This window comes from Rhinolophus sinicus, linkage group LG02, assembly GCF_036562045.2.
Source record: "Rhinolophus sinicus isolate RSC01 linkage group LG02, ASM3656204v1, whole genome shotgun sequence".
In the NCBI taxonomy this organism is placed as follows: Eukaryota; Metazoa; Chordata; class Mammalia; order Chiroptera; family Rhinolophidae; genus Rhinolophus; species Rhinolophus sinicus.
In genome coordinates this window covers 139160361-139183715 of record NC_133752.1, presented here as the reverse complement: position 1 = coordinate 139183715, position 23355 = coordinate 139160361, and the positions used below count along the sequence as shown (strand labels likewise).

Below are 23355 nucleotides of genomic sequence, written 5' to 3'. Positions count from 1 at the left end.
AGTTGTGGAGGGTGCAGCTCACTGGCCCATGTGGGAATCAAATTGGCGACCTTGGTGTTATGAGCTCTGCACTCTAACCAACTGAGCCAAGGGCCGCCCCAGATTTTACTTACATTCTTTACTAGTAGCAGGGATGAATAAACTAGGGTATTTTCACCTATCACGAATATACAAGTATTATGAGTGTTACATTAAAATTCTACGCTTTGGGAAATGGAAGAAATATTAGGATAAAATTGTCACTGTTAACTTAAGATATGGAGACGTTTTTAATGGTTTCTTTCCTAGAGCTATAAATGACTTGAATGCATACCCATAATAGACAACATGTCAGAAAACTAATAAATTACTGCCAGTGTTTTGTTTTAAAAACCTTTTAAGTAGCCTTTTTGTTTATGATAAGTTGTTTCCTAGGAGACTTGCAGCATTTTTTGTGTTTTGCAAGAGAGATCCATCAACTACCAATTCAGGGATTAAAACAAAATCGTTATTGTGTGCAAGTATTTTAAAAGATCACCTAGCTCCTGTGCCTTTGTTTTATGATACATTGCTTTTCAGTTAGGCAAGCAAATTCATCTGTGGGGAATTTTGTGTGCTATTTACTTATCTTTTTCATTTTTTCCCAATGTTGACCTCTTTTTGTAGTCATGTGTTTCCAACCATCTCTACATCTTGTACGCTTTTTGAGCTTTGATAGTTTCTCTGTGTGTAATAGTCCAGTTACTGATTAACTAGTTTATAGGATTAAATTAGTAAAGCACTTTCCTGTATGCAGACTCAATTATAGTCCTCTTTGTGTTACTTCTTAATTATGTGGCAGGAGGAAAAGGGGCGATTCTGGTTTTATTCCCATCTACCCATTATCTGTAGGATCAGAATTTATTTGTATGGTCATCCCAGGGAGGTCACACTGTTGAAATAATAAGAGCTATGCTTAAAATCCAATATTCATTGAGTGCTTGCAATGGACAGACATTGTTCTAAGCACTTCAGATGTAAAATTAACACATTTACTAATCACCATCATCCTATGAGGCGGGTCCTGTTTTCATCCCCATTTTACAGGTGTGAGAACTGAGGTACAGAGAAGGTAAGTAAATTGCCCAAAGTAACCCCATTAAAAAGTAGAAGGGCCTGAATTTGAACCCAGATATTCTGCCTCTAAAATTTGTGCTTTTAATAATGTGAATCTACTACTAATAAATGACTACTGTTTATGCAATTCAGGGATATATGAATCAGACCGGTAGAATTTTAAATGTTTCAGAGTCTTTGGTCATTATAATTCTACATGTTTTGAGTATGCAACTTGTCAAATGAAAGGGAAGGCAACCAACATACACCATTAAGTATCTATCGTTTGTCATTATTTTAGGTAGTTTAAACATATTATCTCATTCGAGTCTCCCTATAAACCTGTGGAGTAGGTAGGGTTATTCTCCATGTCTTTTCAAGTGAGAAAACTACCCCAGGAAGATTAATTAACAAGTTCAAGGTCACACAGATAATGAGTGGCAGAGCTGGGACTTAATCCTGGATCTTTCTGACTCCAGTGCCTATAACCTTCCCCACAAACTTTCCATTGGAAAAATCATAAACAGCATATATAGAATCTCCAGTTTATGTATATCTGAGTAACATATGTGCCTTCCATATGGTTATCCATGGAACCTCTTCTTTCACCTTGCTTCTGCAACTTGGAATTTCTTCCTCTCACTCACACCAAGGGTCCTTTTAGAATTTGTAAGTTGTAGACCATCATCTCACCTTCACTGGCATCTCTTTCGTGTCCTTTCTCCTCTGACCCTACAGCTTTGGCTCGCTCCCTCATTATCTCATGCCTGGCTCCTCTTGGTGTAGTTTACTTGGTCTCCCCATCGTATCCACACTTGCCATGCCACCGCCAGTCCAACCTTGCCAAGGGCAAATCTGTTCCCACACTCCTTATTAAGAGCCTTTCCGTGACTCTTGCCCTAAAGGGGCTCAGCTGGCAGGTGAGGCCTTTGTGGTCCTCTCTCAGCAGCTTTCTACCCTTAGCTGTCACTGACTCCCTCTGGCCGTGCTGTCTCCCCACTCTGGTCATGTGGAGCTACTTGCAGATCCCTGGGTAGGTCCTGCTGTCCCCTGCAGCCACGCCTTTGGAATGCATTTTCCTCCTTGTCAATATGGAGAATATTTTTCAAAACTCATCTGAAGCATTATTTCTCTTCCTCATCCCCCCACCCTCCAGGGTAAACCTAACCACTTTTCTGTTTATGCCCACATGCTGCTCTGTATTTTTGTAATAACATCTCAACAACTTATTTCATTTATTTAGTTACGTGATTGTGGTAATTGGATTTCAGTAGCACTTCAAAGCCTGAAGTTTTTCCATCATCATAGTTGTTGGGGGATGGCTCTATTGAAATCTCCCAATATTAGTATATGTCAAAGTACATCTCTTGTGGTTGGTGGGCAAATAGACTCATCCTACTACACAAAGGACGTCATAGTAGATGAAAGAAGGATTAAAGTCTATCCTACCTCACAGGTTGCCAGGTGGCAGAGTCTTTATTTACATGTAGAACCAAATGCAAGAAGCAGGGTGTAATCTCCAACTAGCAGCAGTGCCCTGAAAAGAACTGAAAAAATTCTGCCTGTGAAAACATCCTGTGGACTGATGAAATATGCAGATAATGTTCTTGTATTTCTCATCTTTTACTTCTACTGGGGTTTGGTTTCAGTCTATCAGTGATACCACAGTTTGTAGATTAAGAGCAACAGATTACCTACTGGGGATAATTGTTCTTCATATCCAATTTCATGGTTGTGATTTCTGATCAGTGGTGGGTATTCTGGTGTGTAAAATGTGTCATGTAGAAGCAATAAAGTTTCCACCGGTGGGACTGTCAGGTTGGGGAGCAGTGTAGGGAAGATGGGAACTCATCCTGTAATAAGCTCCTCTAAGGTGCCATTGGTATTTTTTATCTTTTCTCCACATACAGCAGGCTGTGCTGTGAGTGTGTCCTAGGAGTTTGATTTTTGTTGATTGCTAACTTGATTGATTTGATGGCAAGAAGCAACATATCTGGTTGTACCTGCAGCACATACCCAATCCACAGTATGAGCATCCAATACGAATTCCTTGTTTGTCCTTTCTTCACCCAGGCATATAGAATGCTGTGAAACAGCAGACGAATTCTACAGCACCATGGGGCGCCTTACCCAGGAGATGCTGCAGGACGATCTTCTGGAAAGCCATGAACTCATGCAGGTGAGTGGGCAGCACAGCCCTGCCTGGCTCCGGGCACCCCGGGTACCATGGGATCAAGCCGTGCTGGGGTAGCGGTCTTGGGAAAAGTATTTGGTCAGCCCTCAGATTGAGTTTTTCAATTGACCGAGAGTCTATAGATAACTTGATAAGAATCTTAACTATGTGACGAGAGGAAGGAAGAAACGAATAATGGATATTTGTTGTGACTTTCATTCAAATTGTGTTGCTTAAGAATCATGAGGTCCATCCATGTTGTTGCAAATGGTAATATTTCCTTCTTCTTTATGGCTGCGTAATACTCCATTGTGTAAATGTACCATAGTTTCTTAATCCAGTCATCTACTGATGGGCATTTTGGTTGCATCTGAAACTAATAAAAAAAAAAGAAAAAAAAAAGAATCATGAGGTGCAATACAAAAGGAAATTTAAAAAAAAACTGAAAAAAAACCCTCCAAATCACCAGATGCTTATTCTGAATCTGATTCTTAGCTTTCTTAAGGGGAGACTTGTGGGGTGAAATAATTATTTTGGGGGAGGAATTATTGAGGATAAAAAGGCAATTCTAATCAGCATTTTGATTTGTTTTGCCCACATTTCCAACTCATGTTATATATGAATCATAAATTTCAATATGAATGGCTTGAAGGCTTTTGTTATTTTCTAGCATGTTTATCTCAATATTATATTTACCAAGTCACTGAACTCTACAGTGAATACAGAAAAGAGCAAATATGTTAACACTCTCTCTTTCATTAGGTTCTATAACGTAATTGTCTTCATTCTCCTCTCATGCTTCTGACTTCTCTTCCCGGTTCTTCTTCTTCCTGCCCACTGAGCAACTGTGGGTCTTTCCAAGGTTGTCCTTGGGCCTTTGTTCATTCCTTCTCTGTCATTTCTCTCTTCTTTTTCTTGGTTTCAGCATTTACCTTTATGTTGGATTCCATGCCTGAGGTCATTATTGTGGGCTGGTGCCCAGTCAGCAGGTTAGAAAACAAATAGTCAGCCCCAAATTTTGGGCTTAAGAAGTGTGGGGCTTCCATTCCTCTGCTCATTTCCCCACACCCGCAGCTCCTTCTCAGAATCCCTTACATTTAGCAGACGGTTACCCAATTTATTGAGAATGTCAACCACTTGAGGTAACGTCCCTGAACATTCATATCTTTTATTTCAACTGGTCTTTGTATTCTCATCTCTTCTTCTTCTTCTTCTTCTTTTTTTTTTTTTTTAAGATTTTATTGGGGAAGGGGAACAGGACTTTATTGGGGAACAGTGTGTACTTCCAGGACTTTTTTCCAAGTCAAGTTGTTGTCCTTTCAGTCTTAGTTGTGGAGGCCACAGCTCAGCTCCAGGTCCAGTTGCCATTGCTAGTTGCAGGGGGGCGCAGCCCACCATCCCTTGCGGGAGTCGCGGAATCTAACTGGCAACCTTGTGTTTGAGAGGACTCGCTCCAACAAACAGCCATCTGGGAGCTCAGTGGCAGCTCAGCTCAAGGTGCCAGGTTCAATCTTAGTTGCTGTGGGCAGAGCCGAACATCCCTTGCGGGACTCGAGGAGTTGAACCAGCAACCTTGAGGTTGGGAGCCCACTGGCCCATGTGGCAATCGAACTGGCAGCCTTTGGAGTTAGGAGCACGGAGCTCCAACCGCCTGAGCCACCGGGCCAGCCCCTCGTCTCTTCTTTATTCCTTCCTGTGTACCTCAGAGGAGGACGTGTTCTATCTGATCCCGACATCTGTGCTCGATTTCACCTCCTCTCACATTGCCGTTGCTTCATCACTCATTCTCTCTCTTGGAGGGGAGTGCCTTTTATTGCGCTGCTCTGTGTGCCAGGTCCATACTTGGCATTTTCCATAGATGCAGTCCTTTCAACCCTACAGAACTGTCCGATTCATATGCCTAAAGCAGGATTCTGACATATCATCCCTTCTCCCTCACTCTTGAAACGTCAATGGCTCCTCACTGCCTACAGAGCAGAGCGTGGATTTCTCTGCTTACCACCCAGTGCTCTTGACTCTATGTTAACTTGTAAACTTCTCTTTGCAGCCGTACTTCCTCTTCCTCCCTTTTGTATCCTTGACCTCTTCTAGTCAAGTCAAACTATCTTCCATGTTCCCAGAGATGTCTGGGGAGATGCCTCCTCTGTACCTTTGCTCTTTCTGCTCAGTCTTTCTCTTCTGCCTTCACATGTTTAAGACCTGCCTCCTTATGGAAGTTCTAGTTCAACAGTCATTTCCTTTATGAAACATTCTCTGATAGTCTCAACTAAAATAAACTCCCATTTCTTTGAATCACCACAACGTTTTCTTTGTACCTCTCTGGTGAGCATTCGTCTCTACTGTGTGCTGAGACTCTTATTTCCTCAGTGGTATTTTAAGTTCCTTGAGGACAGAGACTATGATTTGCTCATGTATCACTTGGCCTGTTTCTAGAAGTGCTTGATACAGGTAGCAGTTCACTGAGCAAACATCTTTTGAGTCTGTGATTCATTTTCTGCCTTCTCTTTTTCAATAAACGACTGCCAAATTAAACAACATTCATAGATAATGACTCTCCTTCCAGTTCCCTCTGCTCTAATACAGTCAGCATTTTGCTGCCAGGGTAACAGTCCACACTTACTGTTTTGCCATTTCACTGTTTTTCATGAGACCTTCAGTGCTTCCTTGTTATTAACTAGAGTAAATAAAATGCTTCAGTTTAGTTTCCTAGGCCCTGTATTAACTTCTACAAATATTTATTTAATATCTCTATATGTCAGAAGTCTTCCTTGAGGGAATTCATGTCTGATTTTACCTTTGAAGACGGATAGTAGTTGGTCAGGCTCTGTGTGTGTGAGTGTGTGTGTACATGTGTTTGCACACATGTGTGCACACAGACACAGGTGCACACACATGCCAGGGTGTGTGTGTGTGTGTGTTGCAGGCAGTGGTACAGAACAGCGAGGGAATTCCTGGTAGAGAGGGCAGCATGAGCAAAGCCATGGCCGTGGAAACCTTTATGGTGTGTGTGAAGGAAACTACAAGGAATTTGGTATCCGGGATGGGTTATGGAAGACCACAACCCATGGCAAGGAACTTGGATGTGATCTTTTAGGTCATGTGAAATATGCTTGCTGGAGTTATAGGGCTTCTGTGGAGCCTTGGGAAAGGGAAAAAAGACCAGCTGTGGAGCTGTGGACCTGAAAGCTTTTTTTTTTAAACATTTCAGAAAGATTTTTTTTTTTAATCATTTTTTTCTTTTAATTTTATTGGGGAATATTGGAGAAGAGTGTCTTTCTCCAGAGCCCCTCAGATCCAAGTTGTTGTCCTTCAGTCTTGTTGTGGAGGACACATCTCAGCTCCAAGTCCAGTTGCCGTTTACAATCCTTAGTTGCAGGGGGCGCAGCCCAGCATCCTATGTGGGAATCGAACCGGCAACCTTGTTCTTGAGAGCTTGTGCTTTAATCAACTGAGCTATCCGGCTGCCCCTCCAGAAGCTTGTTGTCTTCAATCTAGTTGTGGAGGCCGCAGCTCACTGGCCCATGTGGGAATTGAACTGGCAACCCTGTTGTTCAGAGCTTGTGCTCTAACCAACTGAGCCATCCGGCTGCCCCCAACCTGAAAGCTTTTAAGGAGAGGAGTTAAGTGCTCTGCGTGGTTTCTTATATCGACTACATGGGCAGGTCTGTGATAGGTGGACTTGAAGTGGTCTGGTCTGAGAGCGGTGAGGAGGCAGTGAAGGGTAGAAACAGGAATGGAACAGAGACAATCCTTAGAAGGTGAAATTGGCAGGACTTGGTCACAGAAAATGGAGATGGCATCAGGGAGAAAGAACCAGAGGAGACAAGGGCAACCTGACTGTTTCTGGCTGAGGAAGAAGAGGGTGAGTTTGTGGGGAAGGTTAAATTTATTTTCAGACAGGTTGCATTGGAGGTTCGCTTTGGCCACCCTGTTTCTTACCTGTCCAAAGGTATTTCTCATTACGTCACAACCAGCACCGACTGCACTGGTCATAGGAGCTCTGTCCCCGCCCTCCTCTTAGTCTATGCGCATCCTGGGAGAGGGCTTGACGTTCCCTCTGACACTGTCTGTGAACATCCCACCCACCCGTCTGGCTCCTACTCAATCCGTTTTCTTCCCATCCCCACACAGCTTCTGTTATCTCAGCCCTCACTGATGACATCTCCGGTGCTCCTTCAGTACTTAAAAAATTTTCAACAATTGATTAAATGCTAATTACAGATTATTTTATATTGTTGGTATTTTTTCAAATATGTTAATCTTATTTCTCTACTGAAGTATCAAGTTCCTTAATGATGTCGTGTTTCACCGAAAAGAAGACCTACCCCAAAAATAAGCCCCAGTTAAAATCGTCAGTTAGATGGATGCATTTAGTATGTTTTGACGATGTTCCAGAAGAAGGTGACATGACTGTATTTGAATAAATGTAGGTTGTTATACATGAAAAAATAAGACATCCCCTGAACATACGCTCTGATGTGTCTTTTGGAGCAAAAATTAATATGAGACCGGGTCTTATTTTTGGGGAAACATGGGAGGAACCTCTTATTATTCTGTATCTTCATAACACCCAATGTAGTGCTAAGAATACATCTGGTTGCTTGATGAATGCACAGAATCATGGAACATTAGAACTTGAGGCAGTGGTTTTTAAACTTGACTGTGTAGAAGAAACATCTCGGGAGTGCATTAAAATGCAGACGTTTGGTCCATGGGTGGTTCTGAGGCAGACAGCTTTTAAACAACACTTAGAGAAACTCTGGTTTTAAAAAAAGCTTAAAGATCAACTAACCTTTGTAATGCTGTCACTTTACAGAGAAGAAACTAAGACTTCAAGAGCAAGCATCTTGCCAGTTTCTTAGGTGGTCTAGGGGCAGATCGAGGACTGGAACCAAGTCCCCGACTCCTGGCCTAGTGATTTTTCCCCACCACCCAACACACTGCTTTCACCTTATTCAAAACATATCTTTCTAAAAGCCGAAATCCTCTCTAGAAGAATAAGGCAACATTTTATTTCATTTAAAGTTCAAACATTGCCAGAATGAATGAGAGATATGTTGAGATACACCTGCCATCATTATCCTCTAGGAATTTCCAACCTTAGCTATTAGGAGAAAAGAGAACCACCTCATTACTCTGCTATAAGAGAATCCTAGAGGGAAAAATGTGGGCTATGGCTTGATTGATTAGATTCCATCTTTGTAGCATTTCTCCTGCCAAAGAAAACATCTGGCTGAAGATAAACTAAGCTTAATTTTATACAACTTATGTTTTCATGTTTCTCATAAAAGCATGTCAATAATGAAAAAAATGTATAATTCCTTTTCAGCAGTATCTAAATATAAATGTCTATGTGAGTGTGTGTTGGTAGTTAGAATAGTAAATAGATGTGTTGGTTTTCCCCTGGCATCACAGAATATTAAGGAGAGAAATGCTGAATGCCATTTCAAGCCACTCTCTTTTCTATATTCACCCTTTAAAAAAAAAAATAATATAATGGCTGTGATCCAATTATGGTGGACCTTAAATCTGTCAGCAAACCTGAAATGGCTCCAGATGAAAAATGTGGACTGCATGTCAAGTTTTTTATTTTTGAGCTAAAGAGATGAAAGGATTCTCCCTGTTTGGTCTTCCCCATTTCTTTCAATTCTGAATACCAGACACAAAATAATCTGTTTTTCTCCCCCTTGTAGATCACATCACTTTTTTTTTTATTATTAACAATGGCTATTTAAAAAAAAATGATAGTATTAGAAAAAGATTGTATACATAGATTTCAGTCAGATTTTTCATGGAATCTCTCATAATTCTTTGACAGCAATATAAAAAAAAGTTAATTAGATGTGATTATTAGAAGGGTTCATAGGTGCTTAGAAAAACTGAACCCAAGGTGCTTGTTTCCTTGTTTCCTGTGTCACAAGGCGGGACCTGCCCTTGGACTGTTCACTCTTTTCCATCTGTGATGGGGTGGAAATTATAAGGATGTGGATGCTTATTCAATAGAAGGATAATGTTTGATTAATTAGTGCTGTCAAAAATTGAAACCATCTGCCCTGCAAAATAGAACGTGCTGGAAGTGTTTAAGTAGCACCTTTATGACCATCTGTTGGAGATGGTTTAGAGGGAACTCCTGCTTGGGAAGGAGGTTGAACTAAATTATGTTTAAATTCTTTCCTAACCCTAAGATTCTATTAATGTACCATATTTTGGCTTTAAGATGATGAGTAAAATTTCTTTCTTGGAGTAGGTTGCAAATCCCTAACTTACAAAGTTGAAAATGAACTTCTCAGGTACCTTGGCGCTGTGGTGATATGCCAGGGAGACTTAATGTTCATGGGATAAACATACCTTCAGATACGTGAGACCTTCAAATAAGTGCGTGATGCGAAGAAGTATCATAAGCATTTGTTTCAGGAACACTGATTTCTTCTTTGAAGGACTAAAATGGTAAACAATAGAGAAAGGAAGAGCAGAAATAAGAAATGAAAGCTCAATGGAGACAATTTTCTTTTTGGTCAGAAGTCTTTAGCCAAATGGACCTTGAAGGAGCTTGCTAAGTACCCAGGCTATCTACCCTGAGGCAGGATGGGAGAAGTAGGAATGTACTTCCCATTCTTTTCTTGTAAACTTGCTTCATGAGGGTGGACAGGGGAATTTTCTGATCACTTTCTATAAAGCTGACAAAAATAAAACACAAGTGAATCTCCAGCTAGTTACCCATTAATTGTCTTCAGTGAGACATCTTACTTCATTTGGAAGGAATTTTGAAATTCCTAGTGTTAATAATTTCATCTTTTAAGCTTGAATCCAAATGGCATGGGTTTCTTAAGTGTCTGAACCAAGTGTCTAACTTGTTAAGTAAGAAAGGTCCCAGGTGTGAGAGGCAGGCTGACTCTTGGCCCAGCAGTGGGACCACATTTCGTGAGAGGCTAAGCTGCCCCCCCCCCCCGAGGCCCAAGCGGAGGTTTGTGCTCTGGACCTAAAGCTGGGGTGCTGAGGAGAGGATTTCACATCTCTCCATTTCCCTCAAAAGGGCATATAGAGATAAGACAGATCATAAAAGCAAGGAGGAAAGAATTCTGTGCTGGCAGTGAGGCACTTCTTGCATAATGAGCTGTTGGCAACCTTTGTGGGATTGAAGAATGTGACAGTTCGTTCTGATGATGTTATTAATGAAATTATATGAAATATTTCAGGCATTCAGAATGTATTAAAAATGATATAATGAAACTTACATACCCATCACACCCAACTTAATAAATAAAACATTACCAACACAATTGAACACCCTCATATGCTTCTCTGTGATCTCACCCTCTCCTCCCCTCCCCTCCCCTCCCATCCCCTCCCCTCCTCTCCCTCTTCCCCCTCTCCCTTCCTCTCATCTCCTCTCCTCTCTGAGGTAATGACAGTCCTGAGTTTCATGCTGTTCACTTTTCAGGTGAGGAAAAGGAGGCCCAGAGAGGTTGAGAACCGGCCAATCTCACACACTAGACTAGTGGAAACCACAAAATGCCTTCTGCTTCTTTCCATGGGGGAACAGTTCACTATTAATGCATTTGTACTGCTTCTCAGCCTTTTGGGTATAATTAAGTATGTAGCGTATGAGATAAGACAGTTTAGAGGTGACTTTTGTGGTCCCTATGAGGTATGTAACTGCATAATAAGCAATGGAGAATCAAACGGAAGGCATTTTAGCCAACACTTACTTGTTTGGAATCCTGGGATGGTACAGTAAGATAGAAGTGGATACCATGAGGTTCAGGGATGGTCAGATATACATGCTGATTAGAATAAAGATGGTGGTGGGCTGTCACAGTGACGGCTCTGAGCTATGAAGTGAAATAGCGGCACAATGAAGCACCTCAGAGCCTCTTCCTCCCCAGGCAGATATTAGATGTCTCCTCTAAGCCTTCAGAAAAAGTTCCGCTGAAATGAAAGATGCCACGTTAAAATATTTTCCTAGAAAATTGCAGGATATTTGAACAGCTTCCTGGGAGAAATGAAAGTTAGTGTGATTAACATACATTTTTCTGGTGAATAAGAGCCTTAAGGGTTGAAGAAATAATAAAATTATTCAAACTAATTATATTATTTTAAATAATATATTAAAAATAATTAAATTTTTGGAGCAATTAAATTTTAATAAAATCAAGAAAGCAAATAAGATTACTTTCCGCCTGCTAATAGAATGATATATTACTTTGAAAGTCTGGAGGAAGCACAGGTGCTTTTCTCATTTTTATTTATAGATTTTTAACAGCCTACGCTTTACACCATCACTTTTTCTTTTTTCTTTAAAAATAACAGCTAACAATTTTCACCTAGAACTCATTCACAGATATTTGAAAAGGTGGTCACAAGATCATCCACTAGATTTAATTTTATCCAACAGACTGATATTAAATGTCTATAAAATTCATTAAAGAAAGCTTTGAACAACTAGCACTACATATGAAGAACACTGACGGGCTCCTTATTAAAGATGTAAGGACGCTGTGGATTTCTGAATTAACACATCCTGGAAACACGCAGAAGGAAGTCAGACTGCCCTACCTGTTCACCTGTGTTCACCAGCTGGCATACCTGGTTGCAGCTGGGTTGATTTGAGAATTCCCTGTGGTATTTATCAGTATTCGTTTGTCTTTCTCTAAAGCGGATATTGAAATAGGACCTTTCCACTTCCTGTGTAAGAAACAGTATTTACCTTTTCACATTTAAATCATAATGTCTTTTTCAGGATTGATAAGAGTTATTTAATGTCCCCATTTCAGGCTTGGTATTTTGTGTTTTTGTTTTTCAGACTGTCTATTCTATGGCTCCATTTCCTTTCCCACAATTGGCAGAGTTGAGGGAAAAATACACATACAACATTACACCATTCCCAGCTACAGTTAAACCCACCTCGGTTTCTGGGTAAGGTCTTTTTTTTTTTAGTCTTGTTGTTTTCATAATAGAAGACTTAATACCTTAATTTATTATTTTAACTTAATAGTTGTTAAGCCCTAGGAATATATTCAAGGTAGTTTGGTACTTAAAATCTGAATGTCTTTTTCCCAAAGGTTTTGATGTAAATTCAAGAGAGAGATTTTTAAAAAGTGTACTTTCCAAGGAAGATTAAAACATAAACTGAAGGGATATTTAGAAATCCCACAACTTATTTAAAAATATCAAATATTAAAAAAAATCCAATAATTAAAATAGTATAAAAATGGTGCATGAAGAGACAAACGAGCTAATTTAAAATACTGTAAAGACCAGAAACTGACAAATGTATATACAGGAGCTTAGTATATGAAAACTTGGTAAATAAAATCAGTAGTGAAAAGATATACTATTTAGTAAATGGTGCTAGGCCAATGAGAAATAAAGTTAGCATCATGCTTCATATCATACACCAGGATAAATTCCATATAGATGAAAGTTAAATGGAAAAGTGAAATAATAAAATTCACAAAAGAAAATATGGAAGAATGGTTTTAGTTTTTTGGAATTGGGAAGACCTTAGTAACTGACTCAAAATGAAAAAATAAATTAAAAAAGGAAAAAAATTAAGTACTTTAAAAATAATTTTATGCACAACTAAAAACAAAACAGAATCTCCATAAGCAGACAAAAAATATTTGAGGAAAAATATTTGTTACTGATATCTCTCATATATAAAGTTCCTAGAAATTAATAAAAAATGACCACCCGACTGAAAAATGATGAAAGGATGGAAGCAGGTAGTTTACATAAAAGGCAGTATCACTTATACTAAGAGAAATTTACCTTGTAATTACATTGAGATTCTTTTTTTTTAATCTATCAGATGGACAAAAATTCAAAAGGTTGATGTGTATTCTTGATAAGTCTATAGAGTAACAGACACACATTGCTGGTGAGAGATTAATTACTACAGGATTTGTGGTAGGCAAGTTGACAGTATTTGCCAAAATTACTAATGCATATATCCTTTGATCCAGCAATTCTACCTTTATGAAATACCCCACAAATATATTTGTACACATGTGAAACACAGTATATATAAGGTTACTTATTGCAGCTTTGTTTATCATATAGTGTAATATTGCAAACCACTCAAGTGTACATCGTGAGCACCTGGTTCTATAACATGAGTTACATACATACAGTACAATGCAGCTGTTAAAAAAGGACGAGGAAGCTGTTTGTATGACTATGGAAAGATTTCTTAGTTGAATAAAAGCAGGATGCAGAAGAGTATATATATTGTACATTAATATTTATGCAAAAAACAGGAGAAAAGTGAGACTATCCCATCATATTTGCTTATCCATCGTAAACAAACTGAAGAATACATAAGAAGCTAGTAACCGTGGTCACCTGTGGGCATTAGATGGGATAAGAACTGGGCAGAAGCTGGACAGGGATGGGAGAGAGACTTTTTATGTACATAAATAATATATATATCACTTTTAAACCATGTGACTGTATTACTTTTTAAAAATACCACTATTCTCTTTGAATATTTCGTTTTCTTCTTTTATGTTTTCCAAGACGACATGGTAAGGTCAGAGACAGTGATGAAGAAAATGACCCAGATGATGAAGATGCCATTGCTAATGCAGTGGGGTGCCTTGGACCTTTCAGTGGGCTCCTGGCGCCTGAACTGCAGAAGTACCAAAAGCAAATTAAAGGTAACAATGTGGTTCTTTATTTAGATTATAACAGTGTACTTGTTTACGACACATGGGGCATTATTATTGTGTCCTATCAATGCCTGTTGTTTCCTGAACTGGTTACCACCATTAAAGGTCTTTATTAAAAGTATCTTCTCTGTTACTTTATCATTTAGTAGGATCTCTCTGTGATATGTGTTGCATGCATTATGTATATATAATTTTTTTTATAGTAACTTTTGCCTCCCACTCATCTGATTCAACTTTGGATGCTCAGTTCCTTAGCATAGACATAGAGCCTAGAATATAGTACATGCTTACTACATTCTTTTTGAGTTTAATTGAATTCGTTCTAGATGGCTTCTCTTCCACTATAGAAATACCCTCTGAAACTAAAACATTATGGTAGTCTCTACTTGAATTTGAGAGATAAGAAACTCATTGTCACATCCCTCCACTTTAGATCCCTCCACTTCACCCATGGTTTGTAGTTGCAAAGAGATAACATCCACCTACCAGTTCTGTTAATAGTTTTTCTCTTTGGAACAAAACAAAACAAGTCCATTTCCTCTTCTACTGGATGTCTCTTCAAATGTTTCAGGACAGCCATCATGTTCTCCAAAGCTTTCTCTAGGGCACAAGTTCAGAATTTCTTCAGGCATTTCTTATAAGATATGACTTTCAGAACTTTTAATATCCTACAAATTCCCTTCTCCATTTGCTTTTTTTCCTTGTGCAGAATAGACTTCCTGTGGTTTAGACATTATCGATAGTAAACTCTTCTGAAGTAGCTCGTGGTTCTCTCACTATGTTCTTTCCCATCTTGAGTGGCAGCTCTTCCTTTAGGATACTTATTCTACTTCTAATGTGAAGACCATTCTCCTGCTAAAGGGGGATAGAAACAATAGATGTTAGGTACCTTTGCATTCTTTTAGTCATCTGCTAACTTTATACCATCTTCTCAAAGTTGTGGGACTATCTTCTTGTTTTCGTTCTTGCTTAGAAATCATCATCATCTTTTTTTTTTTTTTTTTTGTCATTTTTGGTACTGGTGGTTTTGAGTATTTTCCCCAAGCCTTAGCTTGTTTTGAATTTTAACCTGCTTAATGGTTCGGGTTCACACTGTTTTGTGGGTATGTCCTTGGTATATACTCTCCTTTCATTCTTTCAAAAGGCTTTTAAAAATGTGAACTCAACAAGAGCCCTGTTGAGTTCATAATGCCTTCTGCCTTCTCTTTTGTTGCCTAGATTTCAGCTTTTGGTTTCTAACCAGGGGATCAATATGTATTTCAACTCTAAAATTTTTGAATCTGTATTTCTATAGTTTGGGTCTATGTTCCATGTTTTCCCTGTTTTCCTTTCTGTGCAATTAATTATGTGCTCGAAAAGACATGATCACTTTCTCCTAAGTTTTATCTTCTTGTTGGTTTTAAGTTCAGATTAACAGGTGCCCTTTTAATTTCCTCCTTACAGAACTGTTTTCAGTAAAAAAAGGAAGTAAATGTATCAGATTGTTCAGCCTTCATCTGAAGAACACTTTTAGCAAATATTAGGATAGCTGAAATTAGTCTTTTTCTTTTAGCTGATCCACATGGTGCTAGGGAAGCCTTGCTCTGTCCCCCTTTGCCTGTGTCATGTGTGCGTGTCCTCTCATACACTACTTGTTTCTCTCTCTCTTAGATGTAACCTCAGTTTTACTTAAGGGACAAATCTGAGAGTCGTAGGTGTCACAGGAACAGAAATCACATCAGACATAATACACATAATAGATGATTAGGAATTGGTTGCTAAATGAAGAAAAACCATATGAAGTCTTGATCATGTTATAGAATACGTTGCTATTTTTAACTTAAACACTCACTTTTAATGACTGATTAAACTCTACAAGCTATCATTCCCCTATAAATCCTCAGGCAGTTATATGGAAATCTCTGCAAAGACTTTAGACATCTGGGCTTATATTTTTCTAAGGGAGTTTTAGAAAATAACAATGACTTTTATCTGGAAATAATGAACAAAGTAGTAATAAAATCAAACAACGAACCCACACAGCTCACTTCACACCCACAATTCGGCTAATAAGAAACTGCAGAAATATTTTCAGGACCAAACTGAAACAAGCACAGTGCAAATTCTAGTTGTATGTTTTTTGTGGTTTAGAATATTCTGGAGGTGAAGATACTTCACCGGTTATAGTGTCATCAGTTCCCCTTTAGCTTTGTTCTCCTCCACGGGCCCCACCATCTTCTTGTCTCTCTTCCCTCGAGTACAGAACCAAACGAAGAGCAGAGCCTGAGATCAAGTAACATTGCAGAGCTGAGTCCAGGAGCCATCAATTCGTGTCGAAGTGAGTATCACGCAGCGTTTAACAGTATGATGATGGAACGCATGACCACAGACATCAACGCGCTGAAGCGGCAGTATTCTCGGATTAAAAAGAAGCAGCAGCAGCAAGTTCATCAGGTGTATATCAGAGCAGGTAATGTGATTCTTTGTTTCAATCAGTTTCAACTCTCTGTCAGCTTGTGAAAGGAAGAACAAATATTCCTAGGATGGCCTCGGAATTACTACTCACTGTAGCTCAGCAGCCACCCACACAGCTGGCATGAGATAACAGCGTGTTTAGCACCTTATTTTTTAATTTTATTTTATCAGGCTCTAAAGAAGAAAAAGACCACGGATTCTTTTTAGGTCCCAAGGACCAGGCAATTGATGGTATTAAACACATGTTTCCTTTGTGTGCTTGTGGGGAGGGGTTTACAAATGATTCTAATGTTGCAAAGCCAAGCAATCCTTGGACTCGAGACATCTTGCAGCTATTGCCTCCTAAATTTCAGGCATTTGAAAATAGAAGTTAGTGATGTGTGCACTGGTAAATTACGCTATCCACTAGTCATTTCGGTAGTAATATAACAGATGTGATCAGAGAAAAAGGAAAAAGCTATCAGTACGCCTCGCCGACGGATTAGTAGTGTCTTGGGAATCTGCTAAGGAGGCTGCAGTTGTTAAGGATTGTTAAGCTTCGTTCTTCTTTTCCAAGGATTGTTAAGCTTCTTTCTTCTTTTTCTTTGTTAATTCCAAAAATCCCAGTGAACTATCTGCTTTACTGTTCACTATATGCTGATCTGGGAATCGGTTTGTCTTGTTCTAAGTGAAATCCGAAAGGAAATGATGCCTCTCCGGAATGAACTAAAACACCCGTGTATCTGACGTGTTTCTAAGAGACTTGTGAGCATGTGACTGATCTTGCACAAAAACTGAATTTACCTCCCACTTCGCAGGGAGGAGTAAGCAACTTCTTGAAGATTCTTCCTTTATCCAGAGTCATGAAGAAAGCACTCCCACAAGCACTACAACCAGCAACGACAGCACTTTAATTTTGAAAACCATTGGCCCATGCATGTGCTCATTTTGTCCTTTGAACAAATCTATGAGGAAGTCAAGGACAGATATTCTTACATCTTTTTAAAAGATGAGGAAGTGATGATTCAGGAAGGCTTAGCAATTGTCCATGATTATACAGCTATAGTGAGTGATCGATCAGGTGAGGGCTAGGATACCTGTGTTCCAAGTCTTTGTATATTTCTTTTTTTTAACTGTACCTTACAAACCTTTGGGTGGATGGTGAACAATCGCCACTGGGTACTAAGTAAGCTCAGTGCCTTACATTCTAGTCGGGGTCAGCAAACAATATTCTTTAGGCCAAATCCTGTTTGCTGCCTGCTTTTGTAAAAATAAAATTTTATTGGCATACAGGCATGATCGTTGTTTACATATTGTCTAGGACTGATTGGCGTTACGATGGCGAAAATATTTATAATCTGGCCCTGGCCCTTTACAGGAAAAGTTTGCCAACTCCTACTCTAGATCATGGTTTATTTGGTTCTTTTTAGGGAGAGATTGTCACTCAGAGGCGAAGTTCCAGAGCATTGCTTCCCAAACTTGAGTGGGCCGAGGGATCACTTGGGGATCTGTTAAAATGAAGGCTGTGTTTGAGTAGGTTTGGGGTGGGGCTGAGAGTCTGCATTGCCAACAAGCTGTTAGGAGATGCTGTGCTGCTGGGGGGGGATCACTGAGTAGAAAGGTTTGAGAGGGGATGGTATAGGACAGGAGTAGCAGCAGCGGTGGAGAGATTGAACTTCAGCTAGAGGCCAAAGACCTCAGCTTCTGAGACTTAAAGGAAGGTGGTAGGGATTGTGGTTGAGGGACCAACTTCCTAGGTTAGGGAGGACAGAATAGCCTCTGTTTTCATGGAGGAATTGGAGGAAAGGTTGTTTGCTTGGGAGTAAGTTGGGGGTTGGGTGGGAGCTTAAAGAGAGTAATAAAGATTTGGAGAGGCTGTTGACAGGAGTGGGAGAGTGAAAGGACAAAATTGTTCAACAGCATTGAGGACCCTACACAATAGGAAGTAATGAATTTGAACAGCTACCAGTCCACATCACTGTGATTTTTTTTCCCCCATAGGAGCCTTTAGCTGTGAGGTCCCTTTTGGAAAAGAGAATGTGAATTGTGGATGGGGGGTTGGGGTTTTGCCAGGCGTTTGTGACAAAGGGAGAGGGAGGCCTGGAATGGGTGGGTGTTGGTGAGACCGGGGTCCAAGTGATCAGCCATGCATCTGACAGATGGGGGCGTCACTGGGCCACAGAGAGACAGGAAGTTAGGAGAAGATGAGCGACCAGGAACCGAAGTCTCTCTGGCTCAGCGCCAGGTAGAGTTCGATAGAGAGACTGAGAGCTAGAAGCATCAAAGGGGAGGCTGTCAGAGTTAAGTATCTTCCTTGTCAGGTCAACCTGGGTGATAAAGTTTAGGGTGGACCTGGGGAGGTTGGGAACTATGAGGAGGGGTCAGTCAGACAGTAAAGTCACTGAAAGACGTAGTAAGATACAGGGTGAAGAGGAGACAGTTGTTAACGTTTTTATTGAAGATTGGGGTGTGACCAGAAGCAGGTGACAGTAGCCAGAGGAGCATAGAAGGAAGGGTGGCAGGACCTTCTCCTTACTCCTGCCTGCTGCTGTCAGCCCTGGGGCCATGTTTGTCTAAAATTCATCAGGAACGGGGGCCCAGTCATAGCCACAGGAGGAGGACGTAATGCCATCAGCGAGCCTCCCAGGAGAACAAGCTTTGGATGATTTCCAGTTTCCAACTTGCTTTCACAGTCCATTGAGAACACTATGGGTTTTCATACCAAGGACCAGGCGTTGAATAGCTGTGATTTCACCGCATTTTACCACCTTATTATCACTTCTCTCATTCTGCTGTCTCTCACTCCATAATGTGCAATGTGTTCTTTCCCTACCTCTCAGAAACTGGCAGCTGATAATCCATAGGGTCCCAGTGTTTGACTTATTAGTTGAAACTATCTTCAAAGATTTTGTGGATAGAAGATCTCTGAGGTTGCTGGTCAGAGACAAAAGCTCCCCGTGAAAAACATTCGGACTCTAATTAGTCACTCGGGGTCAGCGTCTCCGTTCCTTTTTCCATCCTTAGCCTCTTGTGTCCATTTTGAAGAGGAGGGAATAGGTAGCCCAAGCTCTCTGGTTAAATTCAGTTTCTGCTGCCTTCAGTCACATGACTCTGTCAGTACCTGGGGCACATGTGGGAAGTGGTATGGGGACAATCTCTACGTGACTCCTGGTCCATGGTGGATGCATTTCTCTGTGGTACATTTCACACAACCTTGCAATGTTTCTTTCAGACAAAGGGCCAGTGACCAGCATTCTGCCGTCTCAGATAAACAACTCTCCAGTTATAAATCACCTTCTTTTAGGAAAGAAGATGAAAATGTCAAACAGAGCTGCCAAAAATGCCGTCATCCACATCCCTGGTCACACAGGAGGCAAAATATCTCCCGTCCCCTATGAAGACCTTAAGACGAAGCTCAACTCTCCATGGCGAACTCACATCCGAGTCCACAAAAAGAACATGACGAGGACCAAGAGTCAGCTGGCCTGTGGGGACACCATTGGGCTGATAGAGGAGCAGAATGAGGGCAGCAAGACTAACAACCTGGGGGCGGCAGAGGCCTTTTCTTCCAGTTGTGTAGCCACAGCTCAAAGAGAAGGTGGCAGCTGCCAAGGCAGCGTGGGGAGGACAATCGAAGGGCAGTCTCCGGAGCCGGTGTTTGGAGACACCGATGTGTCTACAGTCCAGGTGAAGTTAGAAACCTTGGAACTGGACCGAAAGGATACTGCTGCTGAAACTGAGCCCAAGGTGCACCCGCCCTGTCAGCGGTACTTCCAGGAGCCGCTTGAAGCACCTGGAGAAAACAAAACCACCAGCAAACCGCCTCCAGGTGGCCACCTGAAAACTCCCATCTTTAGCCCCTTTCCCAGCGTCAAGCCACTGCGGAAGTCAGCCACTGCCAGGAATTTGGGGCTATATGGTCCTACAGAAAGAACCCCAACCGTGCACTTTCCTCACATGAGCAGGAGCTTCAGCAAATCCGGTGGTGGAAACAGTAGCACTAAGAAACGATGACATCTCCCAGCGCCTGCGTGTCTGCGTTCACCTCTCCGTGGTGGTATAAGGGTTCTGGCTGCATGGCTCCAAACAGAGTTTCAGTTGTCCAGTGAGAACTAATGGATAGGCTCAGAGACGAGCGACAGTCTGTAAAAATTGGAACTGAAAGTTTTATAATGGGAACTAGATTAGGGATGTTTTCCCAACCACTGATAACTGATACAGTGGATTCTTGTGGCAAAATAAATATTATGGTTTTAAAGTGTGAAGTTTTTCAAGTTTTTCCATTGTGAGCTGTTTAGAAAAGATTATGTATCTAGACTATTAACTTCCTCCTGTTCTGAGGCCCTTCAGGGTCCCTGTGACACCCCCCCACCCTCCCTCAATTCTTCTAGTCCTCTGGGTGTTAGTAATAGTCAAGCATGCACACACTAGCTTGCTAGAACAGAAACTGTAAAAAGAATAAGTTTCTTAGTTGCAAAAAACTCCTGACTTCCCTCTTCATGCCCTATCGAGGAATGTGTGTGTGTGAATTTTCCTTCAGTAGTTTCTTTCAGCCAGACTCAAAATTGTTTTTTAGTCTCATGCTAAAGTGCAGGAGAAAAATCTAGGTAGCCTTTCCTTCCCTTTTCTATTTCTACCTGCAAAATGAAGAAAACCTTTGTCTGTTGAAATTTAGGTTGATCACCCACTTGAAGATCTTACGCAGAGAACACAAATGGGATATGCACTCAGCAACTGCTCTGAACAGCTTGCTAATTCCAGTAAGCTTTCCCCAAGGTTCATTTTCTCCTCTTAATGGGTGTTTTGGTTCTCAGTGGTGGGATGGCTCGGTGGGCTGGACATGCAGCTCATTTACCTCCCAGCTCTCTATGGCAGAAGTGGCGAGGCCTGTGCTCAAAAGCCAGGACACAGCACCTGCAGCTCTGTTACTTGAAGTTGTGCTTTTTTTGATTGAATACTTTGTTACCTGAACACTGCCTTTTACTGGAGAAGGCCCCAGTGCTTTCTAGCTCTTGCTCACTCACTTCTCACCCCCTCTGTCCCCCCATCCCAGCAGGTCAGACAGAGACAGGCCTGTTATCTCCACTATGCAGATGGGACCTCAGCCACAGAGAGGGGAAGTAGCACTTCAGATACTCAAAGTAAATGCTGCCAGGACTCAACTTAGCCATCCATGTTTCCTCCCCTGCAATAGGCGGGTTTAATGCTCCTTGTACAAAGATGCATTGGCTACGTCGGTTCTAGAAACCAAGCCTGGGAAGCCATTCACTGCAGTCCCTCCTGGCTCAAAGGACCTGTCCCCAGACCTTACAGAGTCCTGTGATGGTGTTTCGCAAAACCAGCTCTAGCCTTTTTACCAAAAGGCAGTTCATTGTACAAATGCTGCATGCAGCTGTCACGTGGCAAAGCAGAAGGCTCCCTCCTTAATCCCCTTCTCCCACCGTCATGAGAAGAACAGGCTCCGCATCCTCATCCTTGTGTCTGGAAGACCTTGGCTGGGCTTGCGGGCACGTGGTTCCTATGGTCAGCATGAGTTTGAGCTCATCAGGTTGCTAATTCTGAAACCAAAGCTGTAGTTGTAGACAGGGCTTTTACGATGAGAGGAATTCGTTTTTATCATAAAACAATGAGGTTGTGTGTGGGCTTTTTGGAATAGAAAGCACGAGAATGACATGCACAGTGAGAGAAGTCATTGTATCCCTCTTGTGATATTTTTATACCCAAAGGAACTGAAAATGGAACACATGACTAATAAGATGTTGCAGTTTCGGTCTTGAATTCTGTGCCATCGGACGTTAGCATGTAGCTTCTTAAAAAGCAACCGCACCCACAGCCTGTGTCTTGGGAAGGCTGGAGGTGGAGAGTTGGGCTTACTCGGCAGACCTGGGGACTGAGACCCACTGCTTTTCCTAAAGTTAAGCACATAACACGACTGTCTCCCATCTGCTAAACTTTATAGATAAGAAGGATTCCACCTCATATTCTCTCCTTCCCCTTCCCAAATGAGTCACAGACAGTCTTGTTCCCCTGGAGGGATGTCTGACTTGAATAGAGAATTGTTCTTTCCTCTCTTGAGTCAGCTCCCTGCTCCCGACTGTCTGAGTCGAGTCTGGGGAGGTGGGTAAGAGGTGGAGGCCACTGAAGGCAGTCCTTAGGACGGCGCCACGGCTGTCCACCAACTTTCTCAGTGTTCGCAGCACTTGCCATACCCAGTTCCCCGGGCTGGTGGTCTTGAGAAAGGGATGGATGAGATGGCACATGCTTTGGGATGACTATTTGTTGAATGAATACCTTTAAAAACCAGCAGATTCCTGTTAAAGCCCTCTCTGTACCAATAATGTGCATGCATTATGCCGTGTAATTGCTTCCGGTTTTGAATTGGTCAATATTTATAAGCCTTGCCTACTTTAGAAAATGAAGAAATCTGCAGGCGCCTCTACCGCACAGCATGTACAAAGCCCAGTACGAACTCATTGTCTTCCCTATGTATTGGACACTTGTCTGCAAGCACCAGAAGTACTTACCAAGTAGCGGTTCCTTTCTCTTTAGATATGTCTGTACCCTGTCAGCACTCGTAGCGGGAATCGACTCCTTCTGTTGTCTCTGCCCCTCCGTCCTCTCACAGAAGCCTCCAGATGATCTAACCCTAGTTTGTAATATCGACCTATGGGCTGTAACTGTTTGGAATACTGTATTCCCTTTTTTGTCTCTCTTGTTGTTCTAAAGAACTGTATTGATTACAAAGATATATGCATAAAGATTCTCATTGTTGTAGCTGTTGTGCCGTTTTCTATCTGGACACTGTTGTGAGACTCCCCTTCCCTTTCTCTTTCCTCTTCAACTTTCCCCCCCACCTTGGTCACGTGAACCAGGGAAACAGCCCAGGAAGTTTCATGGCCCCTGATCTAGTCACTGGGTTGGGTGGTGGCCTATATGACCTGCTGAGAACGTGGCAGAATAGTGGGCTCCTGAATATGAGTGAGCTAAGAGATTACTTACGAAGGT

The 23355-nt window shown here is 41.3% G+C and overlaps 1 protein-coding gene across 6 annotated transcripts in view; it reads left to right on the top strand.

Annotated features, from left to right (window-relative positions):
• TBC1D30 (TBC1 domain family member 30) overlaps window positions 1-23124 on the top strand; it is an 83785-nt gene extending 60661 nt beyond the window's left edge. For 3 of the 6 annotated variants that reach the window (XM_019732450.2, XM_074325458.1, XM_019732453.2), the window contains 6 exons: window positions 3148-3253; window positions 12051-12163; window positions 13766-13905; window positions 16160-16366; window positions 16543-16602; window positions 19583-23124. In XM_019732450.2, coding sequence (XP_019588009.2) covers window positions 3148-3253; window positions 12051-12163; window positions 13766-13905; window positions 16160-16366; window positions 16543-16602; window positions 19583-20364 — 1408 coding nt within the window. In that variant the 3' untranslated portion in view covers window positions 20365-23124. The remainder of the gene's footprint in view (window positions 1-3147; window positions 3254-12050; window positions 12164-13765; window positions 13906-16159; window positions 16367-16542; window positions 16603-19582) is intronic. The other 3 variants (XM_019732452.2, XM_019732454.2, XM_074325459.1) reach the window with 1 other exon arrangement.
• The last annotated feature ends 231 nt before the right edge of the window (window positions 23125-23355 follow it).